The sequence below is a fragment of the Aspergillus clavatus genome, genomic scaffold (assembly GCF_000002715.2).
Source record: "Aspergillus clavatus NRRL 1 1099423829791 genomic scaffold, whole genome shotgun sequence".
NCBI lineage: Eukaryota > Fungi > Ascomycota > Eurotiomycetes > Eurotiales > Aspergillaceae > Aspergillus > Aspergillus clavatus.
Window position 1 is genome coordinate 879597 of NW_001517108.1, and position 19036 is coordinate 898632.

Here is a 19036-nt window from a genome sequence, read left to right on the forward strand (position 1 = left end):
CGGAGGAAGAAACCAAGTACTATCTGGAAAGGGATGGAACAGGTGAGGAATGAGAGGGCAGTAGCGGAGGAGCAGAATAGAGCCTTATAAGGGTGCCATGGAGACACACAAGGGCGATTTCATGAGCGGAACCCCCAAGAAAGAGGAAGGAAGAAGGCAGTCTTGGGAGGGGGGAAAGAGTGTCCTGCAGCGGAGAGAATCGCTGCGTTCGCCTGCCTTTTTTGCGCCAAGACGCCCAGCTGCCGAGACCCTTGGCATGGGCGATGTCAAAGAACCGTCACATTATCCGTCAGCCAATTTCGTGATGGATGTTTGGCGCAGGAGTCGAGGAGTCATCGAGGTGGGAAGATAAGAGCCAAGAAGTATGAAATTGGAGACGAGAGAGGTGATTGACTGGAGAGACGAATGGCCTTGGTTATTTCCATGGCGTTCCTGTAAGGGTTCAAGATCAGAGGATGAGCTGGTTTCCCTTTCCCCTAGTGCGAAATACTTAGTAAGTACTTAATCACCAATACTCCATCGAAATATCCGAGACATTGTCAGTTGTCAGTTGTCAGTTGGGAACATCAAGACTATTAGTCGTTTTGGTACTAGTAGAAACTCCTCTGTAGTCTAAGAGAGTAGAGAGCAGAGACTCCATACAAAGAACGAGAAGTGGAAATTTTGTCCTTCTCTATTCGGAATGAGCTCTTCCTCTTGGAGCTGGGGCTGGATCTGGATTCTGGGAAGTGAAAACGTGACATTTTGGGGGTGGGTGATTTTCCATTTCCAGTGGAAAGGAAGAAGGGGGGGAAAGCCACCACAAGAGACTGACCTTAGGTAGGTAGCTGGTACAATACGGTATTCAACTTACGATGGCCAGATGGGCCGCCAAGCTGCCAAGGGTCTGCGGAGATCAAGCGTGGGGCTCAACAGCAATCTATTGGCTGAAAAGCAACAAATGATGACCATGATCCGCGTTCGGAGGTGGCATCACAGGCTTGGCAGCATGGCTGGCCCAGATCCCGTACGGTATCATGGTATGGCCACCCCATGGCTGGTTACGTTGTTACGCCGTACTATCCGACCCTTAGGTAGGAGTCTACTATGTAGGTAGGACTTAGGTACCTAGGCAGTTGTACTCCGTAGTAAGTACCTAGTCTCTTACATACTCCGGATTGTCCTGTTGATTCGTCAATGGTTCGGTCTAAATCTTCATACTTAACGACGTTGATCCCTTTGGAATTATCAACTAAATAATTTCTCCCTCTTTTCCTTTCCTACTCTCATCAATCAACCATGTGAGCAGAACCGACCTCGGGAAGGAAGTTCAATTCTCTCTACCTCCACTCTCCAGAGAACCTTGTGCCGAGCCGCTGGCTGTCTGGCCCAGCTCTGCCGAGAGATTGGCAAGCGGTATATTGACTTTAGGTATCGAGCTCTCCTGTCAGCTGTATCGCCTATCTAGCCTGTGTCTCTCCAGCAGAATTTTGGTGCAACATGTCTCAAATAATATTAGGTAACCACATCATGTTTTCTTGGTCGGATGCCTGATTTTTCCCCCTTCTGCCCTGTCTCTGTGCGGAGGTGATCTTGTCGATCATCCAGGAAGCTCCCCAGGTCGCTACCTAGCTTATTTACCCCATTGCTATAACAATATGACGATTCCACTTGCAATGGAATGATGAAAACGCTCTCGGGAGGGGGAGTTTTGGTGTTGCAATCTCATCATTGCTCCCCCCCCCCCCCTGCAAACGGTCGGGATTGAGCGAAACACCCCGGGTTGCTGAAACGCCCGACCGAGCCACCTCTATTCCGTTTGGCTGTTCCTCCAGGATACCGCACCATATGGGCAGGTGGCTTTGCGTGCATGGAGTGGACATGGCATATCTGGAGCGCGAGTCTCATACTGCATTTGTCCCTCGTCCCTACAGTCCAAGCAAGGGTGAGCTTATAATCCTGGCCAGGATTAGGCTCTCGGTGGCATATATTGCGTTGTGGCATGGGAGAGAGAGAGAGAGAGAGAGAGACAATTTTTATTTTTCCTCTCGTCTCATTGTCTGGGCGCAATGCATCTGTTGGCCGCTTCGTTGCCCGTTTCCGAAACCACCGATCCAGACTCTTCTTGGCTGTGACAAATTAGCAATGTGTGCCTGGGAAGTGGTCCAGTGATTGATTCTCCCTGTCCAGGAAACATAACAACCGGGAGCCTTCCCGGTTCCAAGATTCCAGGGCTGAGCTGGTTGCCTGCGTGGGATTCGCGTGATACATGGCCATTAGCCACCTATGGCTGTGATTCTACATTTCTGGGTTCTTGAGTGCGCCCAGCCACGTAGATATGGACAACAAAGTACAAATTTCATTTAACAGCTATCTGTGCTCGGGGCGCGAGCTCAGAACACTCGGTGTCGATTGTCCTCTGTAATGGTATCACAGGGCAGATATCAGTTTCTATCAAGTAACTATGACATGTGCTCATGTCAGTTATTGTTCTACACCATAGACCGCACCAGGAGTTCATCTGCGATAATCTTGTTTTCTATCAAATGATCGTCACACGATCAGTGGAGGTTTGCACAGACTCGAAACCCCATCGACACCAGTAACCATCTACGGAGTAGATTCACGATTTTTTTTCTCAGTTAAACAGCATTTGGGGCAATAATGACTGTTGATCATCTCCAACCTGATCTCTTCAGGCCACACCTCTCTGCCGATGATTTTTGATCTCCGGATAATTCCCTGTGGAAGCGACCATGAACCAGCCCGCTCAACTCGCTATCAGAATTCCATATGGTTTGCTACTACTACCTCTTGTAACTTGAAAATCACTACCGAGTTCATAAAACAATCTCGACCTTGATTAAAGCCTCGTTTGATGACTGGACTGTCAATCCAACGGTCTCACCATCTCGGTAACTAGATTAAACGACCCAGTAATGCGGGGATTTAAGCGAAACGCCGTCAATAGATCAAGATCCTGGTCTATCTAAATATCGACTGGTAGACTCTCCGTTTACCCATCTGGTTAGATCCAGGGGCCTTTGCGTGGGGTAGTTACTATTTAATGCACTTCCGTCGACTGACTGGCAGTTGAGGAATAATTGTTAAGGACACATAATTCAATATACTACTCCCTATATACAAGAAGCGATTGAGAATCTGCTGCTGGTCTCGCGTGATGCGATCTGGACCTGGATGTTTGTTCCATGTTTGAAGCTGGTTGCATCGCTCGGTTCTGACCCCTAGTGAGGGTCGTCAAGTCTCTCTCCGTCTATGCGATTTAGATGTGCGCGTGTGGATAAAGTAGATCCAGGCATCGAGCTTGAAGCAAAGCTGTCAAGATTAAGCCCTATTTAATGGATATGATCAGACTATAAGTGGTTGATTTTCCGGTCTCGATTATTTTATGCAAACCCACCATTCCATCTAAACTCATTCTGAGACATGGCAAGGATGGAAGGGAAGATGCTCGTTGAGAACTTGTTCCGCTGTTGCAAGATGCAACATTGTCGTTCGAATGAATAAGCGTTACTGACCATCGCAGATGTTTATTATTGCACTCCCCAATTTGAGATTGATATTCTTATGTTCATCCTGGGAGCTTGGACGCTGGTAAACTCGAGTGAAGTATGTCCAGTCCCTGCTCATGGGCTTATGGCCGCATCAGGTAATGATCCATGGGCATCCAGGGCCTCCTCGCCGAATAGACACAATATCTACAATATAAGACTTTACTTCGGCCATTTATCCGGGGACCATGCACCTAAACTGTTCATGACATGATGCTCGTGGGTCTTGTTCCAGAGAAGGAAATGTTTTTCAAGAAAGACAAACTTGGTATGTCCTCATTGACCACGGAGCGGTATTAAGAACTCTCTCACATAGAGGATGCTTTTATATAGTACGGCCTTGTCTCGGAATCGAGAAGAGAACCTCGAATCCTGAAATGGACGTGGTGTATGCAAGTCGGCATCTCTCGTAGTGAGAGGCAATGGCTTTTTAAACCTGGCAAACCCAAGCAGGCTATGCATTGGTGCAGATCTTCATACAAACAATACGGAATGATGACTTACCTCCGCTCGGATCAAATCTCACGAAGTGGCGATGGCAATACCTGCTCGAGGAATTATGGCCTTCCTGCAGTTATGGGAGATGTATCCGCCCTCAGTCCAATGTTGGGTCAGAATATCAATGGTAGAGTATTTGCTGACACCATTTCACGCATGCTCCCAGGTCAGTCAACGCTTCCATGGCATTTTCGACCCAGTGGTAGGTGGTGATTCCGCTTGCTCCTCAATTCAAGATAGCGCATCCACTTGGACATAGCCATTTCTCTCTTTCAGCCCCGGTTATATTTCATATAGTAGATGAAGAGTCCCATACTCAGAAGAACCCTGATATTGGCTGTACTGTGATAAGAAGACACGCTAAACATCAAAGCCACGTGTGACCGAAGAGGCCACATTGTCAAAATGAGGATTTTGCTGTCCTTCTGCCGCAAGAAATCGACTAGAACAAACGATAGTTAGTTGATGCCCAATTATTATTAGTGAAGTGTTTTGTGAATAAGTTCTTAATTTGGCATGTGCCATATTGCATTTCATGAAGATGATTAACTCAGTGGAGAAGAGTCCTTAGCCTGGCGATTGCATCGGTCCAGTGACGCACTAGAAGAGTACACCTGTTTTAAACACTAAGTTTAACTTGGGTGTTAGTCGAGTCTTCCGATACCGAATCTGCACTCTGAAGAGCCAACAATCAGCAGGGATCCCTGTTTTGCAGCTGCTGTGGTTTGTTGTTGGCCAAATCCGCAAGTGAGGGAATGCTGGTCCAAAGTCCAGCGTCAGACAGCCGGCATATGAGGGTTCGAGCATCGGGCTGATGCGGCCTGAAAACTTCTCCCCAATCAATTACAGGATGATATTCCACCTTGTCAGCCCAGTGGCTGCAGGCTGGAAGGAATGTGCCTTGCTAGTGCTTTGCTAGTCTTGTCCGGTGGTAGTACTTGGTGGACTGCATCGTGTATCTTGCATGGTTGCTGTGTCACCCATGGCTTGGAGGTAAGTGCGTCGAGCAACCAAATAATGATATTGACACTGGGTCTTGTTGTTGCTTGTCCTTGACCCCCTTGGATTGTCTAGTAGTAATCTTTTCTATCTGTTTTTATTTATATTTATATTTTATTTATATTTTATTTTTCGCCTTGTTGATTGTTACCTGAAGGGTTAACTGCCCAGAATATGAGTTCGGGCCAGGGATATATACTTCGTAACTGTGAGCTGATTGCGATAATTACTAGATGTCCATTTGTAACTTGTTACCTCTAAACATCTAAGATTTGCATTTCTATCATAGCACAAACATTCTTACTTGTGTTGCGAGATGAGATTTTGACGCCGATCTACACCATGGGCCACTTCCATCCGATCGAGCATGCAGCTTCGTAAGTACAGACTCTCTACATACAGGATAGACTACAGACTACAGACTACAGAGAGCATCCATGCACCCTGCAGTGAGGATGCACTAAATAAAACTAAGCTAAAGCGCTAGAACCTAATCTATTTACCGAGTAGCGTCTGTCTAATGGAATTATGGAAATTATGGGATCTCTGGAATCTGAATCGAGTCATTAGTTATCATTCTCTGAGAAAGTACATGGTAGTGGCAGTAAGGTACGGATCGCTACGGATGTTCTTCCGCACTCCGGGTGTCTATTCGCACAGTACATATCTCCAGAATACAGATCACAGAAATCTGGAGTCACTCGCAGATGTCAGTCTTCCAGGTGATCATCATTAACTAGGATAAGCAAGTTCCCTGACAAAAGGATCATCGTGGCTGTTTCTCGATCCCTTGCTCGTTGTGGCTTTTATTGATTGCTAGTACGGAACACGGCCTTGTGTTCTTCCGCTATATTGAAGGGATTCTCGGATGTGAGCAGGAAATGAAGACATTCCAATTTCATGATCTGTGTTTAGGCCAAGCAATGCACCCCGCTCGTCGGTTGCTGTTCACCTGCTGCGACAACGAAACTTTTTTCTTGCTACTTCTGTTATCGAGTCCATACTATTTCGAATGTGGGGGCTAGACTGCTAAGTGCTAACTTTGAAAGATGAGAAAGGGAAATGAGACAATCAGACAAGACTAAGAGAGAAAGGGCGGTCTATTGTGGGCGCGCTGGCACGAACACCCCTGAGTCTGGCGGAGTTCTTATTAGTCTAGGGAGTAGGGAGTATCTAGGGCCAGAGTTAGCCAAAGTGGATGTATCAAGAAATCGAAGATCGCAAGAAGTGCCGCCGACTGATCAGAATTTCGGCCGGGAATGGCCCCACCATCTGGAATTTGTCGATGCGAGCCAGTCGTCCGTGTATTTAGGAAGTTGAGGCTATATATATATGTATATACTCCGTATACACACAAATTATCGTGTAGTCCCTAGAAAGTAGAATATTAATACATACTGGAAAGGATGAAGGCTCCCCCGGACTAGTCTATTCGTACCGGAGCATGTGGCTCGGCTGCTTGGTGGCTGGAGTTCGGACTTGTGGCACTGGCAGCCGCATCTATGCTGTTTGTTTCTCACTTCTCCCAAACAAGCGGTCGCTGTGGAGCTGCAGCAAGCTTGTTACCAGTAAATGACGGAAGGGGCAAAAGGAGAAGAAGAGGGAAAATATCTGTCTCCGGATGAGCTGGAAAGTGTAATTGCTGCAATGAAATAAAATAATAGCCACACACTACGGAGTACTACTTAGGAACGTCCTTTCCTTCGAGTAAATCAACAAACCTGAAGACAAGCGTTTCTTGGAACAAATCTATCATACTATCTCTCGCCGAAATCTACTATCTAGAGCAAGACAGTTGAACAATGAACTTACTCAACTAACAGAGTCACTGCCGGAAATATGCATGCAGATCGTGTTGACATCTGAATGGCACAGACATCCTTTGCTGGTGGGTGGTACTGCTGCGGTGTGTTGGAAGTCTGGGAGATGAAAACCAAAAAGAGTTGGACGGTTGGACCGGGAATGACGCCGATTATTGAGTGACTCGGTTTAACAATGGGCAAACCCATTGGAGACGGCTGGGTAACAGTCAATTGGACTGGATCGCGAGGGTTCTAAACTCCTGATGCACTATCGAATGCAAATCGTCAAGCACGTAACCGTAATTGTACTGCATAGCGCATACCAATCTGAGGTCTCCATCTAACCTCGTACTGTGTACGTTATTAGTCCGTATGTACAGGGGATTTCTGGATTTATCATTTTATTGGTTTTTGGTACCTCGTTTTATTTGATTTTATTTGTGGTGTTATTAGTATTATTATTATTATTATTATTATTATTATTATTCTTTTCTGGAGGGGGATGGGGGCCAGCTGCATCACTGGCACACTGCAAAACCAACATTGTGCAGGTGGTCAAAGTGGAGAGTGCGCCTCATGCCTGACTACGTACTTGACTAGTCTGTCCGGGAGCTTAGTACGGAGTGTGCTACTGAGCTTATGACCATTCGCCGGTCCTGTATGGGGTCTCGGGTCCCATCGTTCCCCAGCCAGAAATTATTGGCGGCTCCGTAACTATGATGCACTAAATTGCTTTTGGATAAAAAAGAAAGAAGAAAAACTCAATTTAAATAATTGATGATTAGTGCGGTGACTAAAACTCATGGCACGGGGGAAGACTCGGTGGGTCCTTCTTCCATGGCCCACCTGCAGCCCCTCGGCGAGTCACAACCGGAGGTTCGTGCTAGGCCTTCCCCATCACGGCAGTGCGTTGCTGGCTCCGGCGCTTGCGTCCTCGTCAGTCAGTGACAGTGACATGCTACGGGCAAATAATGGCTGGTTTGTACCTAGAACCTAGGTACTACTAACTACCAGGGAACTTTGTCCACAGTCCACTGCACCAAGCCACCAACATTCAGAAAAGAAAATTCCAGATGTACCCCATAGTTACTCCGTGCCTAGTCAACTTTCAACCTTGAGCTTACAGTCATCAAGATTATGCTATTTTTCTGGGAAGAATCTCTCTTCCATCGCAACCCTTCCCAATGAGACTTATCTGTTTGGTGATTACAGATGAAGTTAGTACTACAGAGCTTTGAATCTAATTCTGCCCTTAGTCCTGGGAATATCTGTTTCATATTACAGAACCTCACCACCTTGGGTCATTTATTAATAATACTACCTTACATATGGTCTAGTCCAGCGCAGAAACTGCCCTATTATTAGCGTGTTACTGGCTGAGCCCCGCTTGCCAACCCGGCACTAAGCCTCCCCTACCTTACTCCCTGACTCTGACTGTCTGACAGACAGATGTCAGACTCTGAGATAGCACCACGGTTTCGCACAACACAGACGGCGGCGGGGGCATATATAAATCATTGGAGAATAGGAAAAAAAGGAGATTAAAAAAAAATCATGAAGAGCAATGTAATTTTACAACAACAAAGATGAAGTAGAATCAAATTTTGAAATAGTGGAGGTTAGATCCGATAATTCTGACGCAGAGCACCATGGAAAAAAAAACAATATACAAAGCAGTCACCCTGGTTAAGATGCTTAAAATGCATTTATCCTGGTTTAATTCTCGCAGTTGTCGTGCCTGGACGCCTTGATGTACAGAGAGGGGGGAAAAAAAAGAAAAATACGAGAAAAAAAAAAAAAAAAAAAAGACACATCCAGCAGGTAGACAGGTACTAGGTACTTAGCTGTTTGGGGCCAATGCACCGTTTTCACCACCAGAGTCTCAACTTCCGGCGCACGGAAAATATTAACTGTAAATACCCGCGGACACGACTCCAGATTGTCCCCACCACGCTAGGCTGTTCCTGGCCTTCAAGCTGCCTGTCTTTGGCTTGGCGCCGGACAACCGCCATCTCGCTCTTTTCCGTGCTTTCCTTCGCTTTCGCTGACTGCTGAGGAGCTGCACAACCACTAGCGTCTCTTGGCGGAATTCGCTCTCTTACCACCAGCCCCTCGACCTTTCCCTCTTTCTCTCCCTCTCTTCCTTCTCTCTCCCTTCTTCCTTTCTTCCTCCTTTTCCCCCTCCGGCTTGTCTCTTGACTTTTTGTTGCCTGCGCATCATCATTTTCCCCACTCTGGTCTACACATCCCTTCTCATTCAATTTACCTTGTTTGGTTTTTCGCACCTGAATCCTCCTCTCATTATCGTGTTGGTTTTTGCTGTCGCGTTCGTTCCTGCTTTGCTTCATTGGCGCCGCTCAGCCGCATCTCAACTCAACCCGCTCTCAGTGCAACCTCGCACTATTTGCGGGCGTCGTGTGCTGTAGCTTGACCTTCTCCTACAAGAGAAGTCTTGGGTCTTGTTCGACTCGGGTCGGATTGTTTTGGTCGAGAACCTACCATCATCGGCTCACGGCACCCTTCAAATACCGACCTTGTTGCTTTGTAGCGAGGTGTATCTGAAGGGAGTCGTCACGAGAAATCGCATTCCCCTTTACGAGCAATTGCAATCCTGTAAGGACTCAGCTGTGCAACGTTTCGGTTACACGGGCACGGATTGCATCATTGTTTAGCGAAATCTATGGGCGATCAAGTCACAACAGTGCCTTAAATCTCATTTTGTCGCGAATTGAATTGAGTTATTCTTCTGCAATATGGCTCATGCCCAACCATCGCCAACTGGGGGCGTGACCCCCCACCATGGCCACCTCGCAGCCCATCCGCAAGTCAACGGCCACCTTCCGCTGCAGGCTCAAGGTCAAAAGGGACCTCCTTTGTCCACTGCTCAGAAAATTGCCGCGCTTAACGAACAGGTCTGGCTCCAAATTGGTACGAATATCTCCGTCTTGCCCTTTCTCGTCTGAAGGGCGCGTCCTCTTCGCGTAATTTCGGTTTGCTAATCGCCTTCTCTCCTTATAGGTAGCTTGACCGAGTTGATGGGCGATCTTGATGGTGCCATGAATGCTTACGAGCAAGCGCTCCGGCACAATCAATGGTCAATCCCTGCTATGAATGCCATTTCTTGTATCCTTCGCACCAAAGAACAATTTCCGAAAGCGATTGAGTATCTTCAAAATATCCTGAAGCTGGATCCAACAAGCGGAGAAACTTGGGGAAGTCTAGGTAAATATGCCTTGTAATTTGTGCATGTGGTGTTATGACAGCAACTTACGATCGCGCCAGGTCATTGCCATCTGATGATGGACAATCTGCAGGAAGCGTATACCTCGTACCAGCAGGCACTATATCATCTGCGTGATCCTAAGGTTTGTCCCTCAGCCTGATCTCTGTTCTTTCTGTGACCATCTGGAAGACTAACTCTGAGTTATTTTGTAGGAACCCAAACTTTGGTATGGAATCGGTATCCTGTACGATCGATACGGATCCCTCGACCACGCCGAAGAGGCCTTCTCTCAGGTCATGCGAATGGCTCCCGACTTTGAGAAGGCGAACGAGATCTATTTCCGGCTGGGGATCATATACAAACAGCAACAGAAGTTTAACCAGAGCTTAGAGGTATGCTCAAATCTACGCGGATGGGCATTGGCTTTTGGTTAACATTCCATCTTAGTGTTTCAAATACATTGTTAGCGACCCACCTCGGCCGCTTACAGAGGAGGATATTTGGTTCCAAATTGGCCATGTTCATGAGCAGCAGAAAGATGTAAGTCGTCACTTGTCACCAGGTCGACTTGGTGACTCTGCTGACATTGCCACAGTTTGATGCCGCTCAGACGGCCTATAGAAGGGTCTTGGATCGCGATCCTAATCACGCTAAAGTACTGCAACAACTCGGCTGGCTTTACCACCAGCAGAGCAATAGTTATGCAAGCCAAGAAAAGGCCATTGAATATCTTGAGAAATCAGTCAGTGCAGGTAGGCTATCTTCATCTTTGCTTTCTGAAAACGAAACGACACTGACGAGAACCGCCCCATCTAGACAACAGTGACGCGCAGAGTTGGTACCTGCTTGGACGTTGCTACATGTCGCAAGCCAAGTATCCCAAGGCGTACGAAGCCTACCAACAGGCTGTGTATCGGGACGGGCGCAACCCGACCTTCTGGTGCTCGATTGGTGTCCTGTACTACCAGATTAACCAGTATCGTGACGCACTGGATGCTTACTCACGTGCCATTCGCCTGAATCCGTACATTTCAGAAGTGTGGTACGATCTGGGGACTTTGGTAAGTGATATGCATGGACGGCTTGAGGATTCTCTGCAATATACAGGACTGACTAGTTTGTTTGATAGTATGAATCATGCAATAATCAAATCGCGGATGCTCTTGACGCGTATGGCCGCGCCGCCGATTTGGACCCGACCAACGTCCACATCAAGGCACGCCTGCAGCTGCTCCAGAGCCAGCTATCGGGCTCCAATCAGAACGGCGCCCCGGCGCCCGCACCTCAGCCACAGGATGTCCATCCTCAGGCGTACCAGGCTCCTGGTGTTGGAGCTCCTCCAGCTCCTCAATGGGGTGCACCAGCTCCAACTGGAGGTCCTCCCCCGCAGCCTCCGGCTCCCCCAAGGCAGATAGCTGATTGGAATCGCGGTATCAACGAAGTCCAGTCTCAGAGCCAGGCGCAACCCCAGCCAGCAAATGGATATGATCATCGTGATGCAGTCCGGGGCCCTGTGGCACTTCAGCAACCAAGCCCGCGCCAGGAGCCTGGAAGGGCATTCCCTGAAAGTGTTCGTGCTCAACCCGCAGCTCGCTCCCCTAAGACTGTTGCCGGACCTAGCGCATTTGGACCAACACATGCGCTACCTCAACTGCCTAATCCACCACCGCCACCCCATGACCGTGCTCCTGGCGGTACTACTCCATTTGGTTCTGCTGCACGGGGACCGCTACCGCCAGCCCCTGCTTCCGTTCCACCTCCGGCTGGTCCAGCTGGACCCAATGGCACCCCCGCCTCTGCTGGACCTCTGCCGCCGTATCCTCGCCCATTCACTCCGCCAACGGAAATTAGACCCATTCGGGAGGAGCGGCCATCCTCCCCCGGCTCCACATATCCTCATCAGCAGTATCACCATGGCCCCAGCGTATCTGTCCAGGTCCCTGGCAGCACTGGCATCGCAGGGGGTGCTCCTCCTCCAGCATCTGCGATCACTGCTGCAGAAGCCGCTGCACGTGAGCGTGAAGATCGCCCGGCGTCAGCTATGAAGCGTGCACGGGAGTGGGAGACTGAACCTGGCCCATCAAAGAAGGTTGCTAGCGAGGAAAACCGTGCACGCTTGGACGATCAGGCGACTCGTCGTGTGACCCCTCCCAACCGCATGCCATCGCCGAATGAGCTCCAGCGTCGGGGTTCCTCCGAGGCGCGACGTGAAGATCAGCGCCGTGTGAATGAAAGCTATCATCCCTCGGAGGCGGCCCACCACCCCCCCACTCTGCCATCCATCCAGCATATGCCCCAGAATGCGACTGGTTCCAGCCTTCCTCCGATGAACGAGGGTCCTGCTCCATCTACCAATGGACCTCCGCCAGGTGCCCCTACACCTCAGGTGCAGGTGCAGGTGAAACAAGAGCCCCCCCGAAGTGAGCAAGTTCCAGCTCATGAACCGGCTGCGCGTAAGATGGACGTTGATGAAAATTACGACGACGATGGGGATGATGAGAAGCGGGCCAGCACCACGGCCAAGGCAAGTCCCACCGCTGGCAGCAGCAGCAGTAATGGAGTGCTGAACGGTGGCTCCCAGAGCTCACAATCGAAGCAAGAGTCCACAGCTTAAAAAAGGTTCTACCTCCTGCCACCAACGACTCTCTTCTTTGACGACTGTCGGCCAGGCACCAGAAGCAGATGCATGCTTCAGAAGATATCACTTACGAACAATCTTTCGTTCCCTCGTTTATCACTTCGAAAATTTCCCTTTTTCCTTTCTTCTATATACTTCTATTCGTTCTGGTGGCATTCAGCTTAGCTATTGTTTACGCATTTTGATTTTGTACTTTATGAACGCCATCGGCATAGTAGCCAGGATGAACTACCTTAGTTGCTTGCTTTGTGTTCTCTCCAGTACTTGACTTGTTGCATTTGCCTTTGAATCCCCATCTGTTTAGATAACTCTTCTCTCTCATGCCCTTCCCTCTTCCTGTGAATGATTGAAAGTCTCTTATTTCTCTGATGAATGACACACCTCATACAACCTTGTATAAGAACAAATTGACATTACCACGACCAATGGCTTTGATGTCATTGTAGATAGCATCTTTGATTATGATGTTCTTGAAGTACTATGCCGTGAGTAGGTGGGTGCAGGGTGGTCATGGTGTTAAATTGACTTATGCCAATGCTCTGGCCGTCAACGCAAACTGTTCTCTATTATGGAAATGGAAGGAGGATTTGATGTTGATATCGGATATTTAGCTTTTTTGAGAACGATTAATCTACCTTACCTTGGAGATTGACTTGTGGGACGTGGCATCTGCCAAATCACAATAAAACTCCCTTTTTTTGATTTTGTGGGGACAGAGACTGATGCATGCCTTAGGAGTAAGGCAACTAGGCCCAGGGCTGGGTGCCTGAGGCCCTGGGTCCAAATGGGTCGCTTATCCGCAAAGGGAAATGTGGCGCCAAGACTTCGCTTAGGTCAGCCCACACTCGTTAACCGTGCAAAATACGACCTCCGGCGAACTTCAGAGATAGACACTCTCACCAACTTCGACGACTAACGACAACAGGGTCAAGATGTAAGTTTTGCGCCCCAAAACGCGTCAATTCTCATCTGCGAGAATGGAATCGCTAATTTTATGTCTTTTTCAGGAGTCACCGGAAGTACGAAGCGCCTCGGCACGGTTCGTCAACCTTTTTTCCTTCTGTTTCCCCTCGACGACATCAGATTTTGAACGATATTTGTGTGTGTGTGCGGTATACTGACAACCACTCTTACAGGCTCTCTTGCCTTCCTGCCGCGCAAGCGCGCTGCCAGACACCGTGGAAAGGTCAAGAGGTTAGTTGGAAATCCGGATTTTTTTTTCTTGAATGAGATGGGGAAGAAAATTTCAATATACTGAGACTTCGACAGCTTCCCCAAGGATGACCCCAAGAAGCCCGTCCACCTGACGGCCTCCATGGGCTACAAGGCCGGTATGACCACCGTCGTCCGTGACCTTGACAGACCCGGTGCCAAGATGCACAAGAAGGAGATCGTTGAGGCTGTCACCATCATCGAGACTCCTCCTGTACGTTCACTCGAATTCAGGCCTTTCGTTACTAAAAAGGTCGATTACTTACTTTTTTTCCCCAGCTTGTCGCCGTCGGTGTTGTCGGTTACATCGAGACTCCCCGTGGTCTCCGCTCGCTCACCACCGTCTGGGCTGAGCACCTGAGCGACGAGGTCAAGCGCCGCTTCTACAAGAACTGGTACAAGAGCAAGAAGAAGGCTTTCACCAAGTACGCCAAGCAGCACGCCGAGGAGAGCGGTGCCTCCGTCACCCGCGAGCTCGAGCGCATCAAGAAGTACTGCACTGTCGTCCGTGTCCTCGCCCACACCCAGATCCGCAAGACCCCTCTCAAGCAGAAGAAGGCCCACTTGATGGAGATCCAGGTCAACGGTGGTGCCGTTGCCGACAAGGTTGACTTCGCCCGCAACCTGTTCGAGAAGCCCATCGAGATCGACAGCATCTTCGAGAAGGACGAGATGATCGACGTCATTGCCGTCACCAAGGGTCACGGTTTCCAGGGTGTCACCAGCCGTTGGGGTACCAAGAAGCTTCCCCGTAAGACTCACAAGGGTCTGCGTAAGGTCGCCTGTATTGGTGCTTGGCATCCTAGCCACGTCCAGTGGACTGTTGCCCGTGCCGGTCAGATGGGTTACCACCACCGTACCTCTTGCAACCACAAGGTCTTCCGCATTGGCAAGGGTACCGACGAGGGTAACGCCTCGACCGAGTTCGATATCTCCAAGAAGCAGATCACACCGTGAGTACCCAGTCTTCCTATGAGCATGAAACCCACAACGGTTCGCTAACAATATTTCCACAGCATGGGTGGTTTCGTCCGCTATGGTGAGGTTAAGAACGACTACGTCATGGTCAAGGGCTCCGTCCCTGGTGTCAAGAAGCGTGTTATGACTCTGCGCAAGACCCTGTACCCCCAGACCAGCCGGAGAGCTACCGAGAAGGTCGAGCTCAAGTGGATCGATACCTCCTCCAAGTTCGGCCACGGTGCTTTCCAGACACCCGAGGAGAAGCGTGCTTTCATGGGTACCCTCAAGAAGGACCTTGCCACTTCTGCTTAAGGTGTTTATGTCGGTTTGGTGTAGTGCAGCTTATTACTTTTTTCAATAAAAAAAGCGGAACAATATCTTCAAATTCTAGGTTCTCAGCTGAATGAGTCATGTCTTATGTTTCTAGTACTTTTGTAGCCTCAAGTATGTTGCACATTAGTTCTCAAATGTAGTATCCGTGGCTAGGAAGCTATTCAGGAGCATCCGCTTAAGAGTCGTCGGGGGTTTATGGCTCAGGAGAAAATTCTGCGCCAAATGGGCCGACGTTCCTTTTCGTCATCGCGTCTGGCTTCCTTTTATAGCATTTACATATTTTGTATATCGCAATAAAAGTTGCGCTTTATGTTTCCCCCCGGAAATACTTGCCATTAGCCTTACCCATATTTCACCCACCCTCAGAATCCGAGCGCAACGGTCGCCTGTCTTGTTACTGTTAGCCGCGATGTGTAAGTGGCAGCTCAGCCGCAGGGTACATTGCGTCATTGATCGCATGTCCCTTCGGGCTTCAACTCCAACCCCATCGTCGAATCGGCCCATACGTCTCCTCCTTCAATATCCTTCTCCTCAAACTCAAATTACTGTCGTCAAAAATCACCATCATCGATACCTCTCTACTGTCACCCGACGGCTAGTCACTCCCCACCCTAAACGAAACCATCACAAAGTCCTTGCACCTACCCCGCGCCACCAGACCGTCCTCTCCCGAGCCATGTCTTCAGACGACGCCTACATGTCCTTCCTGAACAAGGCAAACTCAGACCTCAACAATGCACGAGCAGAACAGGCGCAGTCGTCCGCCGTGCGCACCGAGACCGTCGACGTGGGCGTCCAAGTCCTCGCTCCCCTGAGATCCGTCGATGCGTACTACGTCTCCGAGACAGATGAGCCCTTTGAGCCCGTCACGCTGAAATGGGAGGGCGCGAATAAAGGCATCTGGCCTAGTCCTTGTACGTCCCTCTTCTCTCCTGATCATACTCACCCAGATCACACCATCCATATTTCCCTTTTACGTCGGGCCTCTTTGCTAACGATCTTCTGTGAAACAGCCCAGCTATCCAAGCTGATCTCCCCCGATACCGACCTCTCCTCGTTCATCGAGACCCTGACCCCTTCCACGTTTGATCCGAAGAACCAGTACTCGTCTGCTCTGCGCGCGGTGCGCGCGGCGGTCACGCAGGCTTCAGGCAGTGGCGAGCCGGCAATCAGTGAGTCTGATGTCGAGGTCAAGGTGTATCGGGTAAAAGTTGGCTCGTCGCGTGTGCAGTATTACATTCTGAGCTTGGATGCTGAGGGGGGTACTCTTGTGGGGTTGAGAGCGAAGGCGATTGAGTCATAGGAATTTCTTTTTCTTTTCTTTTCTTTTTTTTTTCCCTTTTCATATGGAGTGCGTGTTGCTGGGATGCTGTGTATATTTGATGATGAACTTCTTGACGTAATTGCAGAATATTTTGGAGTCAATCAGCCTCTTTTCGTCGTGATTTTCTAATATGGGTGTTGTAGCTGTGGGTGGATATATATTTCTTAGAATGAACCGCGCCCGAGCTCTGCTATGGATGCGATAAAGCAGTAAATGCAGCAACCACAACTATGATGGCAACAGACGTCGAGATTATGATAGAAAGCATAGAGGCAGTTTTATCGATCAGGTTGTGGATGTCTCAACCTTGTCAACATCCCCAACACATTTAAAGCATGGGATATTCGCCGAGGAAGGATCATCGCTGATACATGGCTCGCATAGAAGATTTCTCGATACCCTAACTATGATAAAGGGTCATCTATGTGTTGCCTTACGGCCTACGACGGGTGTTCCATCTTGATACAGTAATTCAACTGTCCTGACAAAGAGAAGTAAGAGAGGAAGTGAAGGTCTAGGAAAGTCCATATGCATCGATTGTTGTGTACGATTAGAGCTCCTACTTTATCATCATATAAATCGACCGCGTGGCAATCAGTTCTCGTGCTGGATGAGAATGGAATATCTACAGCGCAACTTGGATCGGTGCTATCCGCAAGGCTGATCCCACCCTCGACTGGTTCGATGAAGGATTTCTTCGGAATGACGGGACGATTGGCATGTGTGTGCCTTGGTGGAGGAATGGAAAATCACTGCAAGTTTAGCACTGCAGTGGAGAACATCATGATGGTGAATATCCAGTAAGCATCTGTTTCCAGTGTTTGAGTTCTTGATAGTCCTGGAAGGGTGTTAGTTGTTGAGCAGGACATTGACTATATAGCACGGTAAAAAGAGCGGGAAGGGCATTGAATAATCGGCTGGAGCATCAAAGTCAATAGTGTCAGGGACGAATGCGTTGGAATGGTCCGGTTCAGCCTTTTCAGGAACTGTATTCTATGCCTCTGAGGAACAGATGTGAAAGCAAGGTACCTATTCGGGGCCTAAGTCTCAGGATTAGTATATTGCCTACAAGGCGAGGAAGCCAAGATGCAAGCTTCTAGATCCTCAGGCAAACCTAGGATCTGGAATTCCTGGTTGGTCCGTCCTGAATTTATGATATTTGATGGGGTAGCCGTCCCTTGCTCTATATGCGTTGTAGTGGGTAGTGGACGATCAGGATTATAGAGAGAAGCAGGCAACACAGGATCATAACCTAACCACTAATGATGCACTTCAATGTTTTGGCCTCTGCTTGCTATAGCTCTTATTTGGCTGCAGATGGTGATAACTCACATTAATGATGCTCTCAATCAGTTTGGCTGTTTAACAAAGCCTGGAGTCACTTAGCTGGTCTGCGTTTCTGCCTGAGGCCCCACATGTTTATACATACCAACCCCCATTATTGAACTTTCTCCTCCATGCCAATCTCTCTCCTGAGCAACCGGTTCTTTGGAATTTGTCTCTACTAAACTCTTCACGCTGCGGCGACAGCTACACAGGATGCTTCTTACTAGATCATATAGATCTGACAGTCAAACAGTCATTTTGGATACATTGGGTTCTTACCGGGGCTCGACACCAGCCATCATACGCAGCCACTGCTATCTTACAGTTTCCTCCTGGCGTCCAATTCTACTCGAGGATCTGGAATTATGGCTAGGGAGTGTAGATCCCAGCTGGATGGCTAGAGTGTTGGAGCTCCGAATGATGTCCTGCTTAACATACAGCATTCCTGGAGATAGGTTCCTGGTTTACCCCTGGTAACCATGATGGGGACTGCCTCAATCAAGGTTGCTGTGCTCGAGTACATACTGTACTATTATTATTATTATTTTTATCATTGTTTAATGGAAAACATATTGATGGCACTTTTTAGTGGATTCCCTCCATCGTCTGCCAGGAAGAAGACGAAGAAGAACGAAGGAAAGGCAGGACTCTGCCGAACAATCAAGGACTGCCACGGTTGCTCTTCTATCCCTTCCTTCAAACTGTCTCTGAGGATTTTCTCGTTGCAGTCGTGGACCTAGCCATATTCGAATCTTTCCACCCTTCACACGCTCTTTACTTGGTTTTCCCATTCTGTGGTTTTGGCGTGGCGCAATCTCCTGGCCTTCCGCTATTGTTTACACTGTCGCCTCCTTCTACCCCGGATGAACTACTGACCACTTTTTTCCTCTTTGAATCTCTTCCTAATATTGTATGAGATCCATCGCTCACTAGGGAACCTAACCCGTCCACTATTTCCTTCCCCCCCCAGCGGTGCTCGTTTCGAATCACGGACCGCAAGCCAGTCGTTACCGTGCAGCATAATACCAGAGAAACTATCGACATTGGCTCTGTTTGACAGATTTCGAATGATTGGATGATTTCTCCAGGTCTTGGGCACTCTCACCATATTTAGGGAACTGTCTTTCGGCAATGGTTGCCAAATAGAAGAAAAGATAGATGTCGTGGCGA

The 19036-nt window shown here is 48.7% G+C and overlaps 3 protein-coding genes across 3 annotated transcripts, besides 8 other annotated features; all 3 read left to right on the plus strand.

Annotated features, from left to right (window-relative positions):
* The first annotated feature begins 1985 nt into the window (after window positions 1-1985).
* Window positions 1986-2009: a microsatellite.
* A 3134-nt stretch (window positions 2010-5143) lies between these two features.
* Window positions 5144-5180: a microsatellite.
* Window positions 5147-5178: a microsatellite.
* A 2116-nt stretch (window positions 5181-7296) lies between the features above and the next one.
* Window positions 7297-7336: a microsatellite.
* Window positions 7297-7337: a microsatellite.
* Window positions 7338-8617: 1280 nt separating this feature from the next.
* Window positions 8618-8657: a microsatellite.
* A 946-nt stretch (window positions 8658-9603) lies between these two features.
* cyc8 (putative transcriptional corepressor Cyc8) lies at window positions 9604-12687 on the plus strand (the record flags this gene model as incomplete). The annotated part of the gene is made up of 8 exons (XM_001275470.1): window positions 9604-9778; window positions 9869-10072; window positions 10133-10215; window positions 10286-10465; window positions 10521-10613; window positions 10669-10825; window positions 10875-11134; window positions 11203-12687. 8 exons carry the CDS (start codon window positions 9604-9606, stop codon window positions 12685-12687), a joined length of 2637 nt encoding a protein of 878 aa, XP_001275471.1.
* A 956-nt stretch (window positions 12688-13643) lies between these two features.
* rpL3 (60S ribosomal protein uL3) lies at window positions 13644-15195 on the plus strand (the record flags this gene model as incomplete). Its single annotated transcript, XM_001275471.1, has 6 exons — window positions 13644-13645; window positions 13719-13750; window positions 13848-13905; window positions 13981-14137; window positions 14203-14876; window positions 14940-15195. Coding segments are annotated over 6 exons (1179 nt in total).
* Window positions 15196-15892: 697 nt separating this feature from the next.
* ACLA_070800 (uncharacterized protein) lies at window positions 15893-16519 on the plus strand (the record flags this gene model as incomplete). Its single annotated transcript, XM_001275472.1, has 2 exons — window positions 15893-16130; window positions 16230-16519. The coding sequence occupies 2 exons, from the start codon at window positions 15893-15895 to the stop codon at window positions 16517-16519; spliced, it is 528 nt and encodes a 175-aa protein (XP_001275473.1).
* A 3-nt stretch (window positions 16520-16522) lies between these two features.
* Window positions 16523-16551: a microsatellite.
* A 1842-nt stretch (window positions 16552-18393) lies between these two features.
* Window positions 18394-18424: a microsatellite.
* The last annotated feature ends 612 nt before the right edge of the window (window positions 18425-19036 follow it).